The following is a 26,784-nucleotide window of genomic DNA, read 5'->3' on the forward strand; positions in this document are numbered from 1 at the left end:
TATACAAATGTACAGACCCAGATGTTTGAAATTTCTGGATATTCTGGTATATGCTAAGCCCGAGCACCACTCACTTGGAAAAGTATTATCTAGCTCCATATGTGGAATTTTAAAAGATAATCAGCTATGGATTCTGTGCCACACTAGTAAAATAATTGTACTATTGGTAAGTTCCACTGTGGATATTCATATATTTTCACTGGGGAAAGGATGTGTCCACATATTGAAATTCTGCCTGACACACAGGCCCACTTACTTCTTCAGTCTTCTCCAAGGGAAGTATGGTAGAAGTAGGGGTGCCTGCCTCTGCTGGGCCAGTGACATTCCTTCTCTTCTTCTTTGCCATTGTTTTCTACCTGTGAACAAGATCCCATCATAAGTCAGACAGAACCAATGGGAGATAGGAGCAAGGAAAGGTTCAGGGTAGAAAGGAGTTAAAAAGAAGGATGCATTCCAGGTGTATCCTTCTTTTGCCTTGTCAGACATCTGGTTGTCAGGTATGACTTACATAACTACAGTCATTAAGTGGGAACACGCATGCTACTTTTATTGTAAATGATCACAGATTTTCTGTATGACAAGGATTTGAAAGCTTTTTCAAATAATCCCGACACTTGATGGCAGTGCCATATGTATATCAAGGTCAAAGGAATGCTAAGTTTTAGACAGTTCTTGGGGGAAATATAGGAAGTAGATGGGGCAGTATCTGAAGCCTGAACAATCCCTTCTCAAAAACTGTAGTTACCTACAATCACAAAAGCTGCTTGCCATATGACCCTAAGTTGTTTGCATAGACCTGTGTTAGTTTTGCTCGGTGTCTGTTCTTGAAAGAACCTCTCCACATCAGTATATATCCATAGGTCCATGTTATGACCAATGGATGGCTGATTGTGTAGGAAAGGGCTGTGCCAGCTACATAGTTTGTGGTGTTCACAAAAGTGTGTGAAAAATCCTTTATGGTTCCAAATATATCTAGATAAAGAAAGAAAAAGGAACCAAGTGTGCCCACAGTTAAATGGATAAAACTCTGAGATTTGGAACCAGAATTTTTAGATATTAATGGTTACCTATGTATATAAAAGATGTATCTCATTAAATAATGTGTAGCTTTGTATATAGCTAACATTCAATTTCACTTATATGAAAAACATTAAAAACATCAGTGCATATTTCATGAGAAACTGAACTCTCTTAAGAAATTATGGATCTTTCTTTTTCTACATCTACATTAGCACACTTAACAAAAGTTTCTGAATATTCTCAAGCTGTGGTTTATTTTGTCCAATGAGAACAAGACAATGGATTTGCTTTGCTCGAGATCACCACTCCTTTACCTTCTGGACAAGAATCCAGAGCAATTCATGTCCTGTTTTTCCTTCACCTCCAGACACTCACCTCCTCCAAGTCAGAAGCACCCTGAAGCTGCCGAGTTAGAGACTGGTGTAGCTCATGTCTAGCTTGGCTCTGCTTTCGTTTCTTCTGGATGATGAACGAGTCCAGTGAGTTAATCTTCTTATTCAAAGGAGGACTTTGAAATAGGCTCTTTCTTGCTTTGCTTTTTCTTTCCCATGGACTCTCACTCTCAGCTGAATGTGGCTTCTCATTAATGGCCCGTAAACCCCACAGCTCTCTCCTTACCTGTGCAGAGTCTGTGTTGCACTGTGGATCTGCCCTGGCTAGAGCATGAGCACAGCACATGTTTCCCTGAGTTTCTTCTTTAGGGTAGAAAACACATGGAAATGAAGAAGTGGACGGCTTTGTATTTTTTACTAGGGGCACAGACTCTTCCTGAAGGGCTTGCCCATGCCCGGGGCCTTGCTGGAGACCTAGCTTTTCTCCTTTCACTCTGTCCATCACTTCCCACACAACTTGGTCCAAACTGTTCCTTTTGGGGTTCTTGTGAGATGGTGACAGCTGATCTCGGGAACCTGTATACAGGCACATTTTAGAGATTGCTTTCCGGAGACGTTCTCTGGGTGAGTGGGGTTCAGGTTCTGGAGCCAGAATCCTGATGGATGGCACATCAGTTGGGTCACAATTCCAGAACATGTTGGATGGTGTGAACTTTTGGACGGGTGTCTTAGACACGTAGGAGTAAAGACAGAAGAAAGCATCAGCAGTGACAGCCAGCGTTTGCACCTGCTTAAACCGGCCTGCATACAAGGAATGAAGATGGTGACTCCAGGAGGTAATCAGCAAATTATATTTTTAATATATTCACTCAAAAGCCTTCCCAAAGCTTTAGCTTCAGAGACAGGTACCAATTGATCCATCTATTGCTGCTCCTCCAATTTAGATTTCAGACACCCAGAAACCCCTTCCTTGGCTTACAGATTCCATAACACCAGTAAATAACCCAACAATGAGATTTTAAACTAGAATAATATGTAAGAATTGTGTGCTGATTTGATTCAGCTGATGAACAAAAGGCCTAAGCAAAACATTAATGGCCCTAGGTTTCCTGAAGACTGTTTCTTCAAAAATGCTCCACTTTTGGAAAAATATAAATGAGAATGGAACAAAGGACAAAGTTAACCAAGAAAAAAAAATAGGGTAGGGAACCACTGTTGCAGATGAATGGAAGGTAAGGGAGAAGAGCATAGATGGAGCTGAAGTAACACTCACTGGCCAGCATCAGGCAGGGATCCTCCATCTCAATCCTCTGCATCTGAGATTTCAGGAAGAGCTGGAAGTCAATGCCCTTGGCCTGAGAGGGGTTGGTGAAAAATCTTGCAGGGATACGAGATGTATCTTTTTGGTCCTCATGGCCAAAGCCCAGGCTGAAGAGGACATCTTCTGCATCTTCTTGTACCTGGTCCAAAATCTCTGAGATGCTAAAGAGAGGGAATTTTGATACATAGGACAACTTGGAGATATATGTGAATTCATAATATATGTGTTGGTTTGAGTAAGAACGGCCCCCACAGGCTCATATACTTGAATACTTAGTCACCAGGGAGTATTACTATTTGAAAGGATTAGGAGGATTAGGAGGTGTGGCCTTGTTGGAGGGAACATGTCACTGGGGGTGGGATTTGAGGTTCAAAAGTCCAGGCCAGGACTAGGCTCTCTCTCTCTTTCAGCCTGTGGTTCTGGATGTAGCTCTAGGCTACTGCTCCAGCACCATGCATGCTGCCACATTCTCCACCATGATAATGAGCTGAACTTCTGAAACTGTAAGCAAGACCCTGATTAAATGCTCTCCTTTATAAGAGTTGCCTTGGTTATGGTGACTCTTCACAGCAATAGAACATTGACTAAAACAATATTTAATAATAGTATCAAGGCTGACATTTTTTCCCCTGGGCATTTCTCTACACTCTATTGTGGTTTGAAAAGAGCCTTTACTATTTGAACCTCATTTCTGGAGCATGGGGGCGGGTATATTCCAGATCTGTTTATAAAAACTATTAGCATAGGGCTTTGAACTGTTTCTAGAGCTGAAAACAAATTTGAATAGATAAGGAAATGGCTTGAAAATGAAGAGCAATATAGAGTCAATGTATGCCTACATTGCTAACTTGTCAGTTCCCAATTGCATGGTGCCATAGATCTGGCTTTGGTCAGGTGCTTTGCAGTTTATCTCTTGCTTAGTAGTTGTGTGAGAGAGCTAAACAATTAGTGTGTAAAGACCATAGATCTTATAGCATTCTCATTCTGAACTTAGGTACATTCAATAACTGATTTAGAGAGGTGTCCCTCCTTCTGGCACTTTGTTCATCTGGAGAAATGCCATTTCACAGAAGACTAAATACTTCTGCTCCCCTTATCACCCATATGCTCATTCTGGCACCACACTGAATCTACTTGACACCTGTGCTCAATATTTATGTTTCAACAATGGAGGCAAGTGTGTGGATTGTATGGGGCTCAGGCTCTCACTATTATTCTTTTTCAGAAAAGATACCATGATTTTTTTTAGTCAAAATTGGGGTGGTTTTGTTAATTAGGATCTGGATTGTGAAGCCTGCAAACCCATCCTTAAGTTGCCAGTTCCGTGATCCTTTTATCTTCACCATTCCTTATCTGTGAATTGCTGGCACAGATTTGCTTGATCTTTGCTTACACCCATGTTAGAATCATCTTGCTAAACCAGCAAAATCCCTAACTGAATTCTAACTATTTATCTTTATACCCATAAATAAGTGCAGTCCTCATGCCTCATCAAGGAACTTCTCTTTGCAACAGATGGAGACCATTACAGACAAGCACAACCAATCAAAACACAGAGTTTTGGAGCCTAGTCCCAGCTTATATATCTACAATGCAATTCCTACACCTAAAGACTCATAGTGAATCAGAAAACATTTTAAGGGTTGGGGGAGGGTGGAGCATGGAATTTTCTGTGAGATTCTGTCCCCCAGGATGCTATCTAAACATAAGCTGAACAAGAACTACAGCAGTAGACATGCCAAAGTGGATGAAGGGAAGCCCTTGAGGCCTCCTACACAAAGAACTACAGGCAGCTAATGAATGCTAAGAACAGGAGAAATGGTCTTCCACAAGGGTGAGTGTGCTAATCGGTTATCCAATACCAATGGTCAGTCCTGAAAGCATACATAGAAAGTAACATTATACAGACTGGGCAAACTTTATTTGCATTTTGGAACACACACACATACACACACTAGCAATTAATTAAACAAAGATGCAAAGTGTACCCAAAAGAAGCACATTCATACAACAAGGACATCTGTTCAACAATGTTCATAGCAGCACTATTTGTAATAGCCAGAACCTGGAAGCAGCCTAGATGCCCCTCAACTGAAGAATGGATAGAGAAATGTGGTACATTTATACAATGGAGTACTACTCAGCAGAAAAAAAACAATAGAATCTTGAAATTTGCAGGAAAATAGATGGAACTCAAAGAAACCATTCTGAGCAAGGTAACCCAATCACAAAAAGACAAACATGATATGTACTCACTCATATGTGAATTTTAGACATAGTGTAAGGGATTACCAGCCTACAATCTACACTGCCAGAGTAACTAGTAAACAAGGAGGACCCTAAAAGAGACAAACTTTGTCCCCTGGAGAAGAGGAAAGGGTCATGATCCCCTGAGCAAATTGAGAGCCCGGGAAGAGGGGGCAGGGAGCTACGAGAACGAGAAGGGAAGAAGAGGAAGGATGCGGAGGTCATGAGGGAGCAGAAAGGTTGAGTCAGGTGTAGATTAGAAGAAAGGATGTGATAGGTAGGGTTTTAGTTGGGGGTTGGTAGGGGAGGAAGGGAAGGAGAAGGGAACTAGGATTGTCATGTAATTCAATCTTGTTTCTAATTCAAATAAAAAATGATAATAAAAATAAAAAAGAAATAAATAATAAAAAAAGAAAAAAGATGCCAAGAATTTGAAAGAGAGCAAGGAGGAGAATCTGTGGGGATTTGTAGGAAACAAAGGGTGGGGGATGATTTGATTACATTATAATTTCAAACATAAAATAAATAATTTTTAAAAATCTAGGTATCTGTGATGGCTATTCTAGGCTGTCAACTTGATTTCATCAGGAATTAATTAAAGTCCAAAAATGGAGGGGCACTTCTGTGAAAGAGTGATTTTTTTTTCTTAATCCTAAATGAGACGACCTACTTCTAATCTGGTTCTTTGAGGCAGAAAGACACATGTTTAATCCAGATCTTTTGAGCTGAGGAAACCTACCTCTAATCTGGGCCACACCTTCTGCTAGAAGCCTGTCTGTACAGGAACATGGAAGAAGGAAGATTTTGTTCTTTGCCTGATTGCTCTTGCCTCCCTAGCAAGTTGATTCCTTCACTAGTGTTAGAGCCTACTTCTTTGGGTTTCCAGAATATACTGGAGATCAGCTGAGACATCCAGCCTGTAAGTCATTCTAATAAATACCCTTTCTATATATAGGAAGCATTTCATTCTATAAGTTCTGTTACCCAAAAAATTCCTGACTAATATAACACCTAAATCCTAGTTTTTTGTTTGTTTGTTTGTTTGTTTGTTTTTTGAAACAGGGTTTCTCTGTGGCTTTGGAGGCTGTCTGGGAACTAGCTTTTGCAGACCAGGCTGGTCTCAAACTCATAGAGATTTGCCTGCCTCTGCCTCCCAAGTGCTGGGATTAAAGGTGTGGGCCACCACCAGCTGGCCTGAATCCTACTTCTATACATTCCCATTTAATTGAGTCCCATGTAGGTAGGGTTAGTGACATGCAAGTAAAATGTTAAGTCTCAAATTAAAACTTTGTCCCCAAATTTCTGACATCCTCATTATATCCCACTAATTTCTGACACTTTCTATCTTGCTTTAGATTTATTTGATTGTGTATGTTGCCCATTCTATGGAATAATTGAGACCCTTAAGACAAACTGTGCTTCAGCTTTTCAAGTTCTGTACAGTCAGTCCCTGGACTGAACAAAACTTGGTATTGCTTCTATCAACAAATTAGTTGATTACAAAATACAAAAATACCTATTATACATCCAGATACTGCGATAGTACTGTTACTTCACCTCGTGAGGTAATGTTCAGTGGAAGGAGGGTCCTGTGTTTCATACACAGCATCCGTCCCTGAGATGAAGCTTCCTCTGCACCCCTCCCTATTCTTGGTACAAACATCATCATATTTCTTGGTTGTACATAGAGAATGCATAAAAGCTCCAGTACGCAGACCCAGAGCTCGTTCTTCACTGCCTCTCATCCCTCAGTGAACTTAACCCTCCAAAATTTCCTACCTACCTTGAACTGGTTTTGTTGGTCCCACCAGTCATGCTGCTGGAAGCCAAACTACAGCCAAGATCAAGTAACTGGCAAGGCCTGGGTGTCTGGAGGAAGTTCCTGCAGGGGATCAAAGTTGATGTCAGTCAACTCCAGTTTCTAATCTATACCTGACCACAAACTCCCCCTACTGGGTACACTTTTCCTGTACTGAGGAAAACTAGACTATGCCTTCTTTTGCTGGTTAGAAAGCCTTCCTCTTTGCCTCTTTGCTTACACTTTCTGATTCTGTACCTCCTTCAGTTCGTTGTCTCCTTGGGGAACACCATTTGAACTGTCTGAACTTCATACTTACCTGGAGAAGACGTTTCCATTGGTGGCCAGAAGTGTGGCTGATAGGAACAGAAAGGTAAAAACAAGTTAGAAGGGAAAATGAAAAGCACCTGTGTTGTTTCTCTGGCCATAAAATAGCTCCACTGTTTCCCTCTATTATTACTGTAGGCCAGCTCAATGGTACAGAGTTTGGGATGTCAATATCATCTAACACAGCCTAAGAAGTGCAGCAGACATGTCAAGCAACCACCTAGCCCAGAGTCTGAACTTATGACATAATTGAGGTCTAGTCAATGGCTTCCCTGACCTGAGTATGGGGGTCACTCAGATCTTTAGGATCTTGTTCCTGACCATCATCATATGGGTCTCTTGCAAGTTTCTGGAGATACTGGTAAGACAAGGTGCTTCTATCTTCCCCTGCAGCAAAATCTACCCCTTAAAACCACTTATCAGGGATGGAGCACTGTGTCTGATGCCCAATATAAAGAAGATGCAGTAGGAGGAAGAAGCTCTCAAACTTCATTGGTTCTTCAGGCTTCTTTAATAGAGAAAAGAAGTCACAAGGATAATAAGTATATAGTAAATTTTACGGTGCTTTGATATTGTCCCCTCAAGCACCACAAAAAGGTTGTCAGAAATCATAATAGGCAGGTAGAGAAATACTTCTAAATCTGGGATACTCTCTGTGTTTATCTTATATCAAAATAAACAAGCAACAAGAAACAAACAAAAAACCCCAAACTATTCTTTCCCTCCAGATGGAACCCCAGGAAGACCCTGATTCTTTTTTTTTTCATTTTTTCCATTTTTAATTTAAATTAGAAACAAGATTGCTTTACATGTCAATCCCAGTTCCCTCTCCCTTCCCTCCTCCCTTGCCCCCCAATAACACTCTACCTATCCCTTTCTGCTCCCCAGGGCGGGTGAGGCCCTCCATGGGGGATCTTCAGAGTCTGTCATATCCTTTGGGATACGGCCTAGGCCCTCCCCCATGTATCTAGGCTGAGGTATTATCCCTCCATGTGGAATGGGCTCCCAAAGTCCATTCCTATGTTAGGGATAAGTACTGATCCACTACAAGAGGCCCCATAGTTTTCTAAGGCCTTTTCACTGATACCACATTCATGGGGTCTGGATCAGTCCCATGCTGGTTTCCCAGCTATCAGTGTGAGGACCATGAGCTCCCCCTTGTTCAGGTCAGCTGTTTCTGTGGGTTTCACCAGCCTGGTCTTGACCTCTTTGCTCATCACTCCTCCCTCTCTGCAACTAGATTTTCAGTTCAGTGTTTAGTTGTGAAACCCCTGGTTCTTTATTAAGCTTCCTTTCCACCCTACTATAAATCATACTGTGTGATCATTCTGCACTAATCCCAACATCATACAGCTGTGCCACTCACCCTCTGCTCCAAGACTCAAGTCATCTTCAAAGCTGGCCCCATGGCTGGAGAACCCTTCCAAAAAAATCCCAGAAAAGTTACAGAAAACAGTCAGAACACAATACAAATACACACACACACACACACACACACACACACACACACACACACACACGCACACTTGAACATCTAATCATGTCCTTGGACTTACATAACTACACAAACATGCTAGATATCTACATGTTCATGAACCTTCCCCCATCTTTATGTCAGCAAACATGGTAATGTTTTGATTAAGAATTATATACATTCATGTGTAACTTACCTGTGTACTTTGTCACACATAATCATGTACACAATCCTCTGCCAAGTAGTTAACACATGAGGGTGTGTGACCACACTCAGAAACACACAAATATAAATTCACACAGTTCACAAGGTTCTTCTCCAATAGTGGCTGTTAGCAAAGCAAACACTAACAGGTAATCTATTAGTATTAGGGAACATTTGCTTTGAGGTAGCACTTCTTTTGGATTGTCTAGACTGTTCTTTGACAAATAAATGGTATTTTTCAGAAACTAAAAACACTTACAATCTCAAGCATACACATAAAAGTGGATGTGTATAAAATACACACACACACACACACACACACACACACACACACACACACACACAGCTGCACAGCATCAAAGAAGAAAAGAAAATAGACTAGCTCACCTGCTTCTTCAGAAAGTCCCTCTTCAGTGTCCCTAAAGCCAAAAGAAAAAAATCACATTTTCATGCCTTTCTTCAAATATCTTCCACATAATTTTTTTCTCAGTGAGAATCAGCACTATTGAGTTTGCTTTCATACTGAAGACAATTAGGCTATGGTTACTTGACTGACAGGTTCATAGAAGTAGTGATGAGTGTCTGAGATTGGAATGTGTGCTATTTCTAAATGTGCTGTTCTTGTTATAGCCATGTAGCCTGAAGCTGGTTTTGCAATGGTTCATCACTCTTTATCCAGGGCTGGCTCCAAAGCTACAGAGAAACCCTGTCTCAAAAAACAAAAACAAAAACAAAAACAAACAAGAAAGAAAGGAAGGAAGAAAGAAAGAAAGAAAGAAAGAAAGAAAGAAAGAAAGAAAGAAAGAAAGGAAGAAAGAAAGAAAGAATACAGAAGTAGAATTGGGAAAATTTGTTATCCGGACAGAGGTTTTTGATGCCATGATTTCTAACACTTCCTAGTGATCTAATACCTAGAGTTTGATGATTTCTGATATCATAATTTCCATATAACATATGTGAATGTCAACTTTTTCAGGCTCTTGTCAGTTCACCATATCTACCCACATCCCTTCAGTTTTCTAGCACCCACACTCTTTCTTGAATATCACATCTTTCAGGAAACAGAAGAAACTGCATCCTGTTAGACAGCTTTAGGTTTTGTAATGATGCCTTATCACACAGTCACCATTGTGACCAGAAGAACAAACAGAAATCAGCATAACAGATAGTAAGAAGCCGCAGCAGTTTGACAAACAAAACAAATTCCCTTCATCAGAAATATGTAAGCAAAGCTTTAAGCTGTGATCACAGCACCTGGGATTCACTCTTGGCTTCTCATAATTTACACATTAAGTAACACAATAATATACTAATTGGATATAATGTTTAAAGGAAGAAAAATGGAAAAAATTTCAGGTTACAAACCGGTCAACTCAGAACATTATTTTTGAAAAAGAATTTACCTTTTCTAAGTTAACAATACAATTATTTATTTATTTATTTTTGGTTTTTTGAGACAGGGTTTCTCTGTGGCTTTGGAGGCTGTCCTGGAACTAGCTCTTGGAGACCAGGCTGGTCTCGAACTCACAGAGATCTGCCTGCCTCTGCCTCCTGAGTGCTGGGATTAAAGGCGTGCGCCACCAATGCCTGGCTAACAATACAATTTTTAAAATAAAAAGTGCAGCGAATGCATTCCGTTGACTTGTCAAGTCTCATTCCAATAGCAGTAGTCAATGGGGGTGGAGATGGGGAGAAAAGCCTAACTTTAACAATCATGCCTGGAAGAAATAATAGAAAGTTGAATGCACCTGAAAATCAGAAATACTAGGATGGAGTCGAAACTAGAAAAAATACAACAATATAGCCTTTTCCATGATTCTTGGTCCCTTTGCCTGTACTCTGTCCTACCTCACCACCTTATTTTCAAGAACTATTTTTAGGCATTATTCCCTTTGGAGGCCATAGAGAATAAGCCCTTTCCTCATAATCAGTTTTAGAAACCTACCTCTTGTTTCCCTAGTAATGGTAGAAAGGAAAACGCCATAACTACCCCTTAGGATCTAAAATGTCAGGGCTTCTTTGAGTTCCATTAAGGGAAAGTTAATTATTTCTGGTCAAAAAAATGGAATCTCAATTCTAACTCTGTCCTTGAGTGGAGATAGGACATTCTGATCTGTTTCAAAGATTAGAACATTGCATATTATTATTTCCTTTCTTAAGAGTTAATTATCTAAGCCTGTCAATTACTTGACCAGAAGACCACTCTGATTCTCCTGAGGACATGCTAAAGTACTGGATGAATAATGAGGCAATGTATTCACATTTCCAGAAGCTCACCCACAATGCACTCTTTTCCAGAGCTTCTGCCATGCAGCATTGCTAAGCCTGCATGTTTTATAACTAAAAAGCACTGTAACCTTTCCTATTCCTTCTTCCTCTCTCTTTCTCAGACACTAGCGAAAAGCCCAAGAATGATCTCTCTCACATTCTGAGCATCCTAACTCATTCTCAACATGCCAGATCCTTCCACCTTATTGCTGTTTACAGGCTTCTGTGTATGAACACAATGGCTTTCTTAAACTATAACTCAAAGGCATGTTTTTTTTTTAATCATAAAAGATTAGCCAGGCAATGGTGGCGCACATCTTTAGTCCCAGCACTCGGGAGGCAGAGGCAGGTGGATCTCTGTGAGTTCGAGACCAGCCTGGTCTCCAAGAGCTAGTTCCAGGACAGCCTCCAAAGCCACAGAGAAAACCTGTCTTGAAAAACAAAAACAAACAAACAAACGAAAAAAGATTACATCATGAAATTTTCAGGTAAATGGATGGAACTAAAAAAGGTTATATTGAGTGAGGTAACCTAGACCACAAAAGACAAACATCACATGTTCTCGGTCATCAGATACTCCTAATTCCATATTTTCAGTTGTAAGTACACTTCCTGGAATAACTGTAGAAACCAAGAAAGTAAAATGGGATCATTTCTGGGGTAAGTGTGTGTGGGAGCAATAAAGGGGGGAATAGTGGGGTACAAGTAATCTGATGGAGAAAGTGGAAAAAAGAGAAGGGTTCTAAGTAGAAAGGTGGGAGGATAAATACAGAAGGAAGGAGGAAGGCAAAACAACAGTGAAGACGTCTGGAAAGTCATAAGGAACTATACTATTAACTATCTCCCTGAAGTGTTTTAAAATTATAATACATGTGGGTCTATTTATAAAATATGTCTATAGTTTGAACAGAATTTTCTTATCTGGGCTGGCAATGCTCCCTCCAAGAGCCAAAGTAACACTGGTCAACTTCCTGATATCTGTAAATCAAACTTCATTACCAGCACCTAGATATAAGACTCTCAACCTATAGTTCTCAGGTTTTCCCTGTGTATGACTGTCATGCAGACATATAAGAGAATTAAAAAAAAAAAGACACAGAAATTTGGAAATGTTTTCAAAGCATAACAATTCCCCTTCAAGAACAAGGGTAAGCATGTTTGTAGGTTTCTTTGGAGTATATAGTAAGTTGTTTTCAAGAAACGAGGTAATATAGTTTAAAATCTCTGAACTCGTCATGGTTTTGAAGCCCCTAAGGACCTCCTGTGTTCTGCTACTGAGGAGGAATGGTCCACCTCCAACTCTTCCATTTTTTTCACACCATGTAAAACTGCAGTCAGAATGGGGAAACTAAGAAGATTCAATTTCCATTTCTCTCTCTTTTGTTTTTTTGGGACAAGGTTTCTCTGTGTGGCTTTAGAGCCTGTCCTGGCACTATCTCTGTAGACTAGGCTGGCCTTGAACTCACATAGATCCTCCTGCTTCTGCCTCCCAAGTGCTGGGATTAAAGGCGTGCACCACCAACACCGGACTCAGATTTCCATCTACTCTTAGCTCTAGCCCAGATCCACCCTGGATTCTCAACCTTCCAAGCTGAACTTCATCTTCAGCCCTGAGTTACATTTGACCCATAGCCTGAATCACCAACTGACCCTGCCTGCACACCAAACTGATTCTCACTCTTCCTGTCTCTAGGTTCACAAGAACCATGTATGCCATTACGGTCATCCACCAGCCACATCTTCGCTTTTGAGCACTTACCCACAGCCCTGCAGCCAATCCTCAATCTTACTGATTGGATTCCCTAGAAAAAGCAGACATTGGGTCATTGTGGGGACTGAAGAAAACTGCACCTCCTCAAATAACTCAGGGCACTCAGGCAAGCCACATCATAACTCTTCCTACCCATGGAGGGGGGAATATGAAAGGGATGTACTCATAGGCAGAGATAATGAATATGTCTCTCCTCACTGCCTTTCTTCTATCTTCCTCAGAAAATGGAAAGTTCCCAGTGTCCAGGATACCACACTTTCTGCTCTCTTTTCCCAAAGTTTGAGAATAGAGATGGCTCCTTCCCCAAAACCAAAAAATTAAAAGGAAGGAAGGAAGGAAGGAAGGAAGGAAGGAAGGAAGGAAATACCAGAAAAGTCCTATTCTTTTATTTCCTAATAAACAAGGGTGGGTTTATTGGTCCAGAAATTTTTATTTCAGACTACATTTCTGGTCTTTCTCTTTGAACGACTGCTTCATTGAACAAGAAAATCTTCAGAGAGACTTCTCAAAGGTCACACAGTTGCCAGGGTTGCAGCCTGAATCTTGGCATAGACTGTATGTAGTCTTGTTACATAAACAAACTTAACTCACAGACAAACCCTCTTCCTTTGACTCTTACAGAAGTTTCTCAGGATGGTGCAAACTTGTCCCTTTCTGTTTCCTAATCATATGTCTGCCTCCTCCTTGCTCAGTTCATATATCAGGTGACACTATCCCTCTCCCTTACACTCACTGAAAGGAGTCATAAAGACCCTCTGTGAGGCTCTACTAAACACAGGCCACTTTCCATCCTTCATAGACCTATGCAAGACACAGTGGTTATCTGTGTGATGCCTAGCAGCTTCTTACCTTCCTGGAAAACATCATCCAGGCTGGAAGGCTCGGGACCCAGTGCATCCTGCAGGGCAGCTGCAGCTTCCTCTTCTAGGACCTGGGTTTGCCAGTTCCGGCTCTGTTGTAGCCAGGCTCTTCGTTTCTCCCAGGATGTGGGGCTCAGCACTGATGCTTCCATGGTCGTGGGCCACTTTTAGGCCTTCCTGGAAGTTGAAACAGGAGGAAAATCTTTCACCCTCTCTTCAGAATCCACTCCTTTCAAGGTGACTCTAATTTTCTGTCTGTACAAAGAGCCTGTTCTCTCTGCCTAATCAGGAAAGAAATGATGCGAGGCCATTTGCTGTTTCAACCCATGCACCACCACCACCAAAAAAGGGAATGCCCTGAGAAGTTTAAGTACCAGGTCAAGGCTTTCAAGTCAGTGAGTCTAAAAGTTTCAAACACCACAGGAGCTAAGGGCCACTGAGGAAACTTATTTGACTGAAAGCATCTCTATTTCTCATGGTAGCTGAAATGTTCTATTATGAAACACTTTCCTTAAAGCAGGCTTGTTAGCTCATACCTATAGCTCTAGCACTCAGAAAGCTGAGGTAGACCAATCTAAGCTACAGTTCAAAAGAGAATCCAGTGTTTTGTTTCTTTTTTTTTTTACTCTTTAATATTTTGTCACTCAGAATCTACCATGGCAACTAAAATATTTGAGGGGCTGAGGAGATATACCTTAGTCAGTTAAGTACATGGCTCACAGCATAGGGACCTGAATTCAGATCTCCAGTACACACATATAAGCAGAGTACAGGGTAGGTCTCTAATCCTAGCTGTGGACACAGAGCTGGGAGGCTCATTCCCTGAAGTGTCCTCACTGGCTAGACAAACTAGTCAAACCAGTTAGCTTCAGGTTCAGTGAGAAACCCTATCTCAAAAAATAAGATGAAGAGAGATTCAGGAAGACTTTGCTATTGGCCTATTGGCACACACACACACACACACACACACACACACACACACACACACACACACACACACACACTACAATTTACATTTTATTTTTGTTTCTGGATTTGTTTGGTTTTCAGTTTGATATATTCTTTTCCCAGGAAAAGAACAGAACTATAATAGAAACAAGGAGACATTAAACTTACTATTTTAAGCAATTAGAAGCCCATGCCTTCCAGGTGGTCACTTTCTAATTTCTAGTTTCCACATTGACTGAGTTACTCACTCAGCCTGTCAATGCAATTGTTAGTCCATATAGTGGTAGTTCATTTGACATCTCTATATATACTAGTGTCTGTCTCTAGGCACAGACTCTGAGAAGAACAAAGGGTAAGAATTATTCAGCTGTCCAGATAGAGCTTGAAAGGCAGGTCCTAATATGCACTCAGCCACAGCTACATCGCTCCACCAGTAGTTAGTAGACCTACAAGAAGACTTTCAGGTCTTATTTCTTCATTTTCTGGAGCTGCCACAATGCATAGCTTCATCTTCAAAATTACACTTAGAATCATTGAAGTCAGGGAAATGATAAGAGAAAAATGAAGGAATTTCAAGAGCTTTCCTTTACGACTCAAAAACAAAGTCATTAGTGAAACATTCAAAGACTCAGGTACTCTCATAGCTATTTTTAAAAAGTATACCCAGAGCATAAAATGTTTTGCTAGTGCAATAAAGTTGTTTTAGTTGCTTTGTCTTGCTACAGATAAGATATATACCAAGGAAAGACAATGCATATTGTTGCTATCTAACCTTGGGATCTTCCCTTCTGGCCCAGTCCAGGTTTTGTCTTCTAGGGAAGGCAGCTGTTAGCACTGTGGGACTGTTACACACTGCACTCCTTTTTGCCTTTTAGGGACTAATTCAACCACTTACCTAAGCTCAGATCAAAGGAAAGCTGCAAAGAGGGTCAGTAGAGGAGACTTGCTGGCATTAGGTGATGAAGCTGCCTCCAGGAAGAAGTTAGGAAGTCTCCATAAAGCCTGAATCCAGTGTGTTTTCCTAGTCCAACCTTCCAAAATATTTAGTAGGCTGCTTCCAGACAGCCCAGAAAAAGAAAATGCCAAAGGTTGACTTGCCTATTTCTTTAATTCTCTTACATAAATCACAGGGAATCCTTGGTGCACAAGGACATTTTTGGTGGTTAGGAAAACGTACAAGGAGAACAGCAAGGGAAGAGAAGCATGGGGGAAAGGCAAAACTGAAGAGGGAGGGACAGATGGAGGGGGAGATAAAGATGGAGGCTGAGGGAGTTGGAAGGTAATGGGGAAGGTGAGGGAATGAGAGAAGGGGAAAGAGGGAAGAGGAAAGGACAGAGGAGGAGAGGAGGGACACAACGAGGAATGGCTGCCCCATTGTACTCTGACACCTTACCCTCAGTACCCAAAACCTCTGGAAGTACCTTCTGATGCTTACTCCCTACCTGGGATGACTGGTAAAGGGTTTCAGCACCTCTTTGCTCTGTCTCTAGTTTATGTTGCTCACATCTTTGAAGTTCTCATTAAGATAAGCTAGTCTCCTCTCCACCTCTTTCAGTCCTGGTTTTTCTTACACCTTTTTCTCTCCTTTTCAACCTCCAAAGGCCACAGTCCATTCTCAGCACATTTCCTCTGGGAAGCCAAATGTGGCTTCTGCAGTTGGCTTTAACCCTGGTCCCTGTGTGACTTCCCTGCTTGACTTTTCTTTCTGGTTATTATCATCAACACACATTAAACTCTTATTAATCTCTCTCCTGTTTTATTTACTGTTCTAATTGGAACATAAGCTCCAGGGTCAGAGGTGTCTGTCTGGATTGTCCACTGCAGTGTTTCTAAATGTCTAAAACAGAATCAAACACATTGCTGGCTAAGCATACACTCTAAATATGTGAGTGCTTCCTAAGCGACTATGACCCATAGGAGCTCAGCGAATTTTACAAGTCACCAAAGACATACTCAGAAATCAGCTTTACGGCTTCCATAAGATGTAATTATGTGCTCAGGACAGAAAGTTGCGGGGGGGGGGGGGGGGGCTGAAGAGATGATATTTCTAAGACCTGCTTCTGCTCTGAGAGTTCCTGCAATTGAGAACAGCATTTATATGTGCCGGAAAATGTTTTTTTTTTTCTTCATCTATATATCCCTACACAGAATTTTTACTTAAATACCTACAGGAAAATGTACATGGAAACAGAATGCTTAATGCTTAAAGAGTTCCAAAGGAAGACTTACAAAACTGGCTGTAATTACAGGCAGTAGAAAGAACTTTACCACTCACTGCAAAGAACAGTTATTTTCTGGCAATTTGGATGAAAATGGAATCATTTACTCACTTTAAAAGACAACTATGGCAGGAGCTGGAAAGATGGCTTAACCTCTGAGTGTTTGCCGTGCACTTAGAGGTTAGATCCTCAGAGCCTGTAGGAAAAAACTGAGACCTATACCTCATGCCTGTAATCCCAACACTGAGAGTGATTACATGTGGTGATTCCTGGGTGTTGCTGGCCAGCTAGTCTAGCAAATTCCACAGTCAGGGAAACATCTCATCTCAAGATTTAAGGTGGAGAAAGATGGAGGAGAATACTTGATCATGACTTCTGGCCTACACACACACACACACACACACACACACACACACACACACACACACACCAATCATCTTCAGAAAGAAGATGTAAAGAAACCAACCTCCTCAAATGTGGCTCATTGGTGTGGGACTTAAAATGGAAATTAATTTTCCCCAATCTTTGACATTTGTGGGTTATAACGAACTGTTCACAAAACTGGAACTACTGTAAGAATGGGTGGCAATATTGGGAAACAAATAAATAGAAGTGCCTGGTTCATGGTCACAAGACGAAAATGTACTGCTGGGAGATAAGAAACTAAGTACTCTTTCTGGAAATTTGGAGGAAGTGGCAAATGATATCAGATAAACACACTGGCAGTGAGTATGCTACATAGAAATGACAGATGATGACAGAGATGGCAAGGTGCAGCTTTGGAGGTTTCTGTAGGGAAGCTGTCTAATATAGAGATGGGGATGGAAATGTTCATTCAAAATGTTCCAGTAACAACAAGAATCATCAGACAAAAATGCATTTCCACAATATAAAGGGACACGGTGCTTTCAAAGAGCTCTGGCCAGGGATAAGGTCAGAATGCCTCCCACACAAGCTTGACAACCTGAGTTCAATCCATGGAATCTAAGGTGGGAGGAAAAACTGACTCTTGAAAGTTGCCCTTGAAAGTTAACACATACACACAATGACAATGATAATAATAACAATAAGTAAAAGCTTAAAAAATAAATTGCCATTTGCATTCACACTATTTCTCTGATCAGTCACTAGCAACCAGTATGTACGCCAGTGTCATATTCAAGAAGAGAGTGTGTGGCATGTCTGTGTTAGTTGGACCATCCTTTGTAACAGGGCTTGGTGTAGTGCTTTTCAATGGAGATAACTCAGCAAACACTGCACCTCCTGAAGAACAAGATTCATACTTGTGCTGGGAAATCATCCTCAACTAGTATGTGTCATAGAAGAGGTAGAGACCCAACTTCCTTTCTCTATAGCCTCAGATCCTCTGTGTGGTATCTATCTTGTAGTAAATAGAAGCTATGGGGCACCGTCTTTCAATGCTTTAGTTAATACAGTATAAGAGTAACTCAAGTCTGATTAAAATTTAAAGCTTAAACTAGTAAAATATCTTATCTTTAGAAAGTTATTTTCCTCTCTAAGTTTTCATTTCCTACTCAAAAAACTTCTCTGGACTTTACCACCTTCCTAGATGCTGACTCTGTTACATTGACTATACTATGCCCAAAGTGGAGACAGAAGTTGGCAGCCTCTATCTCTCTTTTCTCCCATTTTTACCACCAACTCAAGAAAAGTGCCATACAGGGTCTATTACTTTTTGCCTGAATTTCCCCAAAGGCTTCTCTCCCAACCATTGCCCTTTGTCCTTTCTACTTCTCAAGACATTTCTCTAGAATTGTTTTCCTTGAATTATTTTCTATGCCCTACTAGGAGGTCTAGAATCTAGCAGCAACCAAATAGAGTAAGAGAAAATGGTCTCTGTTCTGTGAAGGGTATAGGAAAAAGAAGAATTTATAGAAGTTGAAATGAAATCACATCTGTGGCTAAAGAACACAGGATTGTTTAAGAACACTGAATGTCTGTCTTCCAATAAAATATCATCAAATTCTGTAACTGCAGGAGTAGTGAAAAACTGTTGAGAAAGTGGCATTGCTCAACTGAGAATGTCGCCCACTTCTTATCATCCTATTACATTGCCAGTCTATTTTCTAGAAAATGTGGCTGGACTTTCACAATGTATTGACATGGTAAATCAAAGAAGAAGGACTAGTGAAAACTGATTTGTAATATTTCTCCCCAAATATGTCTTTAAAACACTTCATTTAATTCTGACCAATACCTTAGAGCTAATCATTAGCATCTGAAGCTCAGAGAGAATGTCTTATTCAAATATGGGTATTTGGGACCTTGAAGGGCTTGGATTTAAGCTCACATTGGTCTGATTCCATGTTGTACAGTCTTTCCACAGATACTGGAATAATTAAACACCCTATTGTCTTCCAAGTATCAGCAGATAATACAATCTGGGATGAAGGAAAGTCGAGATTATTTTAGTAAACTCTCCACTTTATATGCTGTTCATCTCTGTTTTATAATCTAGTACAGGAAAAACAGCATAAAGCCAACACATTTTGTACTCAGCTGTGTGATAATCATAGCAAAAGAAGTATTGCTTTGTTTGTGTTATCAGCATGGTGTTCCTCTCAACTCCATCTTGGTGATCTTGAAACATACAAACCTTCTTCAGGCTTGCAGGGCAGTTTTCCAAGAAGGTACAATTTGGGATTACACAAGAGAGTTCTTCATTGCTCTGATGTTGTAGAATTAGAATATTTAGTAGTGGCTGTAGAAGGGCACTGACTGAAGTAATAGAGTTTACAATGGTCACAGTGATGTTCAGCACAGGCCTAGTTACTGAGCTTCTGGATATTTTGGAACAACCTGGGAAATTGTGGGAAGAGCAGAAGCAGCTGCGATGATGGATTGTGTTGCATTCAGAAGGCCCAGAGCAATGAGTGTCTACTACAAAATCAATGAATAGCTACCACAATTTGCTGTGAACATATCCTTTTCTCACAAGGGAAAGATGGGAGTTTTATTTAAAACTGGAAATTGTGGTTGATGCATTTCCCTATGATGGGTTATATTAACAATGTGACAAACAGGCTACTGCTTCTCCTTTTTCTCCTCCTCTTTTTCTTCTTCTTTTGTGTATTGAAAATAGATCTCTTTCATATAATATACCCTGGTCACAGTTTCCCCTCTCTCTACTCCTCCCTGTTCCTCCTCATCCAGCTTAATATTTAAATATAACAGATGAAGCTGACAAATATCAACTCTGCTTATATGTGGCTCAACTTGGGCGTGTTTTTAAAGGTCCAGAAACAATGGGCAATGTTTCTTTTTCTTCAGAGTGTTATTTAAAAACTCAGAGGAAAAATTCAGGCAGAGCTTAGGCCTTGGAATCAGAAGATCGCTGTTTAAAACAATAGTCTGTCCACTTACACTTGTAAGTCCTTAGCAAACTTATTGAACCTCTCTGTAGCTAAGTGTTTTCAATACGTAAACAGATAATTGCCATACATTTTGGTTTATTGGATATTACAATTATGTATTATGTAACAAATAATATACAGGATTGTTATTGATTTTCTCTCACTATATGTCAGTCTCTAAAATTAGAATAGTTTTAAGAATCAGAATGGGGAAAAGGGAGTGGTCATCAGAATATATTAGAGTGTTCAACACCAGGATGTTAAATAGGGGTGCTCACATTAGGCACAAACTAACTGTGAGAAAAAAACAATTCTTTGGCCTTTTCTAATTGTGTGTGTGTGTGTGTGTGTGTGTGTGTGTGTGTGTGTTATATTTACAGGTACATGTACCCATATGTACACCCATAGAGGCCCAAAGGGCTATCTTTGGTATTTTCCTCCGAAATAGTCTCTCACTAAATTTGAGATACACTGATTTGCTAGGTGGGCTCGATAGTGAGCCCTTGGGATTCTTTTGTCCCTATGACTTCAGCATTAATGACAGATGTGCATCACCAACTTTAGCTTTTTCCATGAGTACTGGGGATCAGAATTCAGATCCTCATGAAGTTTTACCCATTAAACCCTCTCTCTAGCTCAATAGTACCTGTCCTTATATAATGCCCAGGGAGATCAGAGAGAAACAGAATCCTGGTCACTCATTTTAGAGTAGAAAAAAAACTAGACAGAGATAAGGAGGCATAAGGAGAAATGAAGGAGGGGGAGGGGGGAAAAGAAGGGAAGGAAGGGAGGCTAGAAAATAGGACTCACAAGTTTGTATCCCAAATGTGTCCTATCTTTTTTTTTTATCACGCAGCCTTCCTCCTGACAATCTTGGTTCTAAATGAGTCTTCAGTGCTCTGGGCCTCCTTTCAAAAACACAGACCAGAAAGGTTTCTCTTCTCTGTTTGTAACTTACTTATGCCCCAAGCAGTACCTGTGAATTTGGACTGAGAGTGAGATCAAGCATAAGAAAACAAAATGTTTCCATGATGCCGCCCAACAGAACTTCTACATCCACAGCCCAGGCATAGTCTTACTGATTCAGAAGGCTTGGGGAAATCCCAGAGCAGGCAGTGTTTCTCTATGGACAGGACAAACTTAACTTTAAGCCAGACTGGACCCTCCTCAACCCTACATACCCCAAACCGACAACAGACTGTCACATTCCTCTCTAGATCAATGATAACTACCTTCCTGGTTTCTATTCTTCAATGTGCCGCTAGGAAGATCATCAGATCAAAACTTACCCTTATGGTGTTGGAGAATTCTGAAACATTTATGGCCTAACGGAGCACTTCAATCTCTGTTTCAGGGGGTGGAAAATGGGGTGTTGTTTATGAAATGATCAAAGGAGAAAATGTCAGCTCCTCAATATAACTCCTTTGCATTTCCCTTTTCATGCCTTTCTTTCCATAAATCTATCTTAGCTGAATACTGAAAGCAAAGTATCTAAGTTCTTTCCCACTCATTCCCTTTCTTCTTCCTTCAGCATCTAGATATGAGTTTTGTGTTTATAAATGACCATGGGAAATATTAAAATCACATATTTGGAGCAAGTCATCTTGTACTGTTGGTGTGTGAGAGATGCCATTAAAAAAATCTGAGTAAGCTACAAACACATCAGGAATAAGAAACAGCAGCTCACCCTGGATAATTACACAGGTTTTAATCCAGACATGTTTAGGATGAGCAAAGAGACTTCTTGACCACCGAATGATCCCTGTGCATTGATGTCATTAATTAAATGCCTCATTTTCATGGTCGTGAAGTAATTTCACTCCTGTTCTCATCTTTCCCCTTTTTATTACTTAGTAGACACACATACTCTTCTCATCCTTCAGTTATTTGACAGAATTCTCTTCTCAGCATAAATCTATTTTAGCCATTCTCACTGGGTCTGGGCATGGTCTAGGCACAGTGCTATGTGTTTGGGGTCTGTCACTTTGCTTGACTCCTAAGTGGAAATCAGGATAGCTTTTGGTCTGCAAGTAGAAAGGAACACTACTATCTTTTCCCTGGTTGCCACTAAGAGTGAAGCTTGAGTCATGACATGGGCCAAGAACCAAAGTTTCTCTTCATCATCTATTAGAGTCTGAATCCTGGACCTTCAACCTAAAAGAGCTATGTTGACTCTCCACAGCCACTATATAATGTTTTGTCCTTGGAAAATATCTTAACTTTCAGAGGGTCAAAGGAGCTAAGAGAACATTACTAGCATGGTTACAAATAGCCTCTAAATGGCCTGGGTGCTTGTGAAAAAGAAATCATGTGTTGGCTCTATTTCTATTTCTCCTATTAAAGGTTCATCTTGCTACCAATGATAACATTTTCAGTAGCGGACAGCCAATAAACCTTGCTTCTCCTCTTTTTACCAATAGTTCATGTCATAGGAGAATACAGATGTGTGACTCTCACCACTCAAGCTGAACATCTGCTGAGTTGGAAGCTTGAGCACACAATTTGCAAGCCTCCAACCGCTAATTTCCCCTGAATTGCATAAAACCTCCCACTAAAGATATTTGCGATATACAAAGTCACAAGTATTTCCTTGACCATTGCTTCCTAATGCTTATTATCTTATTAAACCACTTCTACAGTACACTTTTATCTTGATGGGGCTGTGCTCTAAATCCCCACCTCACCTCTTCCACCCACTGAGGAACTTGATGGTGCACAGAGTTGTGGGGATTGCCCAGTATGAATGATATTTCCATGCCTCCTCCATTCCCAGAATACAGATGAGTGGCTATCTGGAAACAAAGGGTGTTAGAGATCCCAGGCCTAATATGATGTAGAACACTGAGAAGTGAGCATATCTAGATGAGATATGGAGCAAAATTTAGTCTTCACAAAATATAAACCATGGGCCTCTAGTAAGTCTGACCTGTCATTGTCCAACTGTGTAAATTCCCCTGCATAGCAACTTTCACACACATCATTACACATTATCTCTACAACTTTCCCTGAAGATTCCTAAGAAAAGGGTCCTGTTCACAGAGAACAAGGGCAGGCCAGATTTAGGAATTCCCAAATTCAGAGATATGGGCTCCAGAGCAGGACCTGTCATCAAACTAGGGAACTTTTCTCCTTCAGAACTTCATAGTTGGAAATAGAATGAAATGACCACACATAAGAGTTCAGTAAGATGCTAAGAACTCTCATGAGAAAAATGAAATTTTGTAAATAGTAATCCAAATGAGACCATGATTCATGACCCTAGAACAATTTCATCTGGTAATCAAGACGGAAAAGTGAGGCACCAGTAGGTCTAATGATGAGGCTGTAGAGTCAAAGTCAGGAATGGAAGGAAGATTGTCTCCTTGGAATCAAGATTTTTTTCCTGACCCATGTTCTCTCTAATACTATTAATAATTGTGTATCAACTCCACCCTGAAACTGAAGTAAAAACTATACTCACCAGAGGTAAGAAAGTTCTCCAAATGGGCCCGAGTCCTTCTCAAAAGTGGTGGCAGAGGCCAGGACAGTGAGATAGTCTCATATCGAAGACTGTGACTTTCTCTCTGTTCTCATTCAACTGTCAGCTCAAAAGAGGAAGCGGATGTGAGAAAACACACACACACACACACACACACACACATATCTACATATGCATCTGCACTGTCCCCGCCTCCTAGCCAGCCACATCCTCTGCTCTCGCTTAGGAGACTGAAGAACAACACATCTATTACCCATAAGCTTACAGGTAGAAAGTTCATCGTCTGAGAGGGCTGCTATTATGTTTGCTACATGTAGGCAGGATAGGAATCTGGGAAAGTCTCCCTCCCATAGAGTTAGAAGTAGAGTCTACTCCTGCAGCCAAATGGAAAGGAGTTTAAAAAATGAGCCCCTCTCCATAAAATCTATTCACAATATTCCCCTACCTTGGCTTTTCATAACTTTCAGGTTCGGGTTAATTCCTCTTAAATACTATCAATGAAAGCAGTTTTTATGTATTAATGTCTTTTTCAATTTCTATTGCATTTATTTGTATTTGTGCATTATATATGCATTGTGTGTATGTGTGTACATACCCATGTCAAGCATGCATGTGGTGGGTAGAGGGCAATTTGAAGGAGTCAGTCTTCTTTCTGCCAGGTAGATTCTGGGATTTGAACTCAGATCATCGGGTTTAGCAGGTACCTTTACTCACTGGCCCTCTGTTTATTCCTTAACACTTTGCTTATTATACTTAAACCCACTTTAGTTTCCCTGATCCTAGGAAATGACTGCTTTTTTTTTTTTTTTTTTTGGAGTTGGATTTTTAAAGTTTACTACACCCTAGAGCTGTTTTCAGTTTGTCATCTGTCAGTTTCAGGAAACTTTACGAAACTCTAGAAGAGTTTCTCTCTTTCACTCATCCCAGGTAGCATTTAACACCATTGACCATGCCTCTGCCACTGCTCCAGCCTCTCCTGTTGGGTTTTTTCTTTGTGTCTTTGATGGCTCTCTATTCAGTCTAGATATCGCCTACATCTCCTGATTTTATTCTTTCTTTATGGAATTATTTAATTCCTTAGTTACCTTTCTAGTCACTATGATAAAAGACTTTGATCAAAGCAACTGAAGGAAAGAAGGACTTATTTTGACACAACAGTCCATCAGGGTGGAAAAGTCACAGGAAGAGCTTGATGTAGCTGGTGACACTACATCTGCCGTCAGGAAAGAGAGAGTCACAGATGCTTGTGCTCAGCTCACTTTCTTATTTTTATACATTCCAGGACCCCAGCCCAGGGAATGGTGCCACACACAGTGGGTAGGTCTTCCAACCTCAAAAACCTATCAAGATAATCCCTACAGGCATGCCCAGAGGCTCATTTCCTAGGCGACTCTAAGTCTCATCAAATTGACAATTGAAATTAGGCATTATACTTACTTATAAGTACTTATCAGAAAAGCACTCCTCTTATATACTAAATGTAACTGCTTCCACATGTACATTCTCTTTCAATTTTAGCATTGTAGTTAGATGGCTCTCTTTTTTTACTATGGCCTCAAATTCCATTTCAAACCTCAATAGGAGAACCTCTTGAATTGGTATATACAATTTAAGCACAGCTGTAACATGGTGGGAAAAAGTCCAAATAAAGTTTTTGCTCAGAATATTAAGTTCTAGGAAAATGATTTTCTTTTCATCATTTATTTCCTTATTTTTTGAAAATGTCATGCATTTATTCATTGTATCTGAATCATATCCACCCTTCATTTCCCACCCTCCAACTCCTTACAGTGCCATGCCATAACATCAATCTTCCAACTTAATGTTCTCTTTCTATCATTTATTTTTAAATCCAAGTAGTATCACACTCCAAGGAAAAGTGACTCTCTTTCCTTCATCAGTCATCAATTGCTAAATAGTTCTTCAGCTAGGGGTAGTACCCTCCGAGTCCTTGCCCCCTCCATGATGGAATTTTCAACTGGCTTGGTTTTGTCTATAGATCTTGCATGGGTAATCACTGCTGTACTGGGTTCATGTGTGTAACAAACCGTCCAGGGGACAGTATTTCATATCACCCCTCCACATCCTCTGGTTCTTACATCCTTTGCCTCTTCAATGAAGTTCCACGAGCTTCGGGATGGAGGTTGATGCATGCAGATGTCCTATTTACAGCTGAGCACTCACAGCCCATTATTCTTGGCACTCTGAACAATAATGTATCTGCATTAACTACTACCAATTGACAAGCTCTCTGACCAAATTTGGGAGCAGTGGCAATCTATAAATATTTAGAAAGCATCTGATAACTTAGTCATTTAGACAAACAACATCATCAACAATTCTCTCCTAAGGCCTGTGACTTACATAGACTGTGAGTTTTGGCCTTGTTCACAGTGTCATGCATGAATCTCCTCCTGTGGAGAAGATTTCAAATCCAATCAAGAGAACAGTTCATTGATTCCATAAATAGTCTTACCACTATTGTACCAAATGGATACCTCTGCCTGGCTGGTCAATAGTGTATGTATATTGCAGGGTCCATGCTGGGTAAGACCATCAATGCCTTTTTTCTCCCATCAGCTTTCATAGAACCCTCCAGAATTATGAAAGCCAGCCATCAGGGAGATTCTGGGTCCCTTTGATTGAGTTTTCTGTGTCTTGCAACCAAAGTATGTCATGTCTTCAGCAATAGGGCCTTACCATATTGTTACAGTGGGTAACTAAGAGCAATGGCGATTGCTTGTATTGTTCTGGGTACTTCTAGGCCCTGCTGGACAATAAATCATATGGAAGTAAAATTTTTACATTTATTTATTTGTGTGTGTGTACGCAAACACTCGTGTGTGCCACATGTGCATGCACATGCTCCAGCAAGTGTGTGAATACACATATGCCACAGCTCATATGTGAAGGTCTGATGATAACTTATGGGACTATTTTCTCCTTCCAGAATGTGAGTTCCAGGGACCAAACTCAGGGCGTCATGCCTGGCCCCAAGCACCTTTTCTTCTGAGCCACCTCACTGGCTTTCCTACAGATTATTTTCTGAAATATACTATAAGGAAATGATAATTGTACTTTCTGTCTCTTGTCTCTTTAAACCTCCACCCTACCACATTCTTTCATAGCCAGGGATGAAGATG

The 26,784-nt window shown here is 40.5% G+C and overlaps 1 protein-coding gene across 1 annotated transcript; it reads right to left on the reverse strand.

Moving 5' to 3' along the window:
- Positions 1 to 260: 260 nt before the first annotated feature.
- Tespa1 (thymocyte expressed, positive selection associated 1) lies at positions 261 to 13,774 on the reverse strand. Its single transcript, XM_035451349.1, has 10 exons — positions 13,612 to 13,774; positions 12,751 to 12,793; positions 11,991 to 11,996; positions 9,097 to 9,142; positions 8,412 to 8,469; positions 7,038 to 7,074; positions 6,704 to 6,802; positions 2,626 to 2,834; positions 1,396 to 2,153; positions 261 to 356 (listed from the first exon to the last, which is right to left on the reverse strand). Exons 1-10 carry the CDS (start codon positions 13,772 to 13,774, stop codon positions 261 to 263), a joined length of 1,515 nt encoding a protein of 504 aa, XP_035307240.1.
- Positions 13,775 to 26,784: the final 13,010 nt, after the last annotated feature.

Source organism: Cricetulus griseus (assembly GCF_003668045.3).
Source record: "Cricetulus griseus strain 17A/GY chromosome 1 unlocalized genomic scaffold, alternate assembly CriGri-PICRH-1.0 chr1_0, whole genome shotgun sequence".
In the NCBI taxonomy this organism is placed as follows: domain Eukaryota; kingdom Metazoa; phylum Chordata; class Mammalia; order Rodentia; family Cricetidae; genus Cricetulus; species Cricetulus griseus.

Excerpts from the sequence above, each read along its gene's own strand:
- Tespa1 (XM_035451349.1), bottom strand. The coding sequence starts at position 13,774 with ATGGAAGCATCAGTGCTGAGCCCCACATCCTGGGAGAAACGAAGAGCC. Across the intron at positions 7,075-8,411 it reads CTTGAGTCTTGGAGCAGAGG|CCACACTTCTGGCCACCAAT; the intron begins GTGAGTGGCACA and ends TGTTCCTATCAG. Across the intron at positions 2,835-6,703 it reads ACCAACAAAACCAGTTCAAG|CATCTCAGAGATTTTGGACC; the intron begins GTAGGTAGGAAA and ends CCCTCTCTTTAG.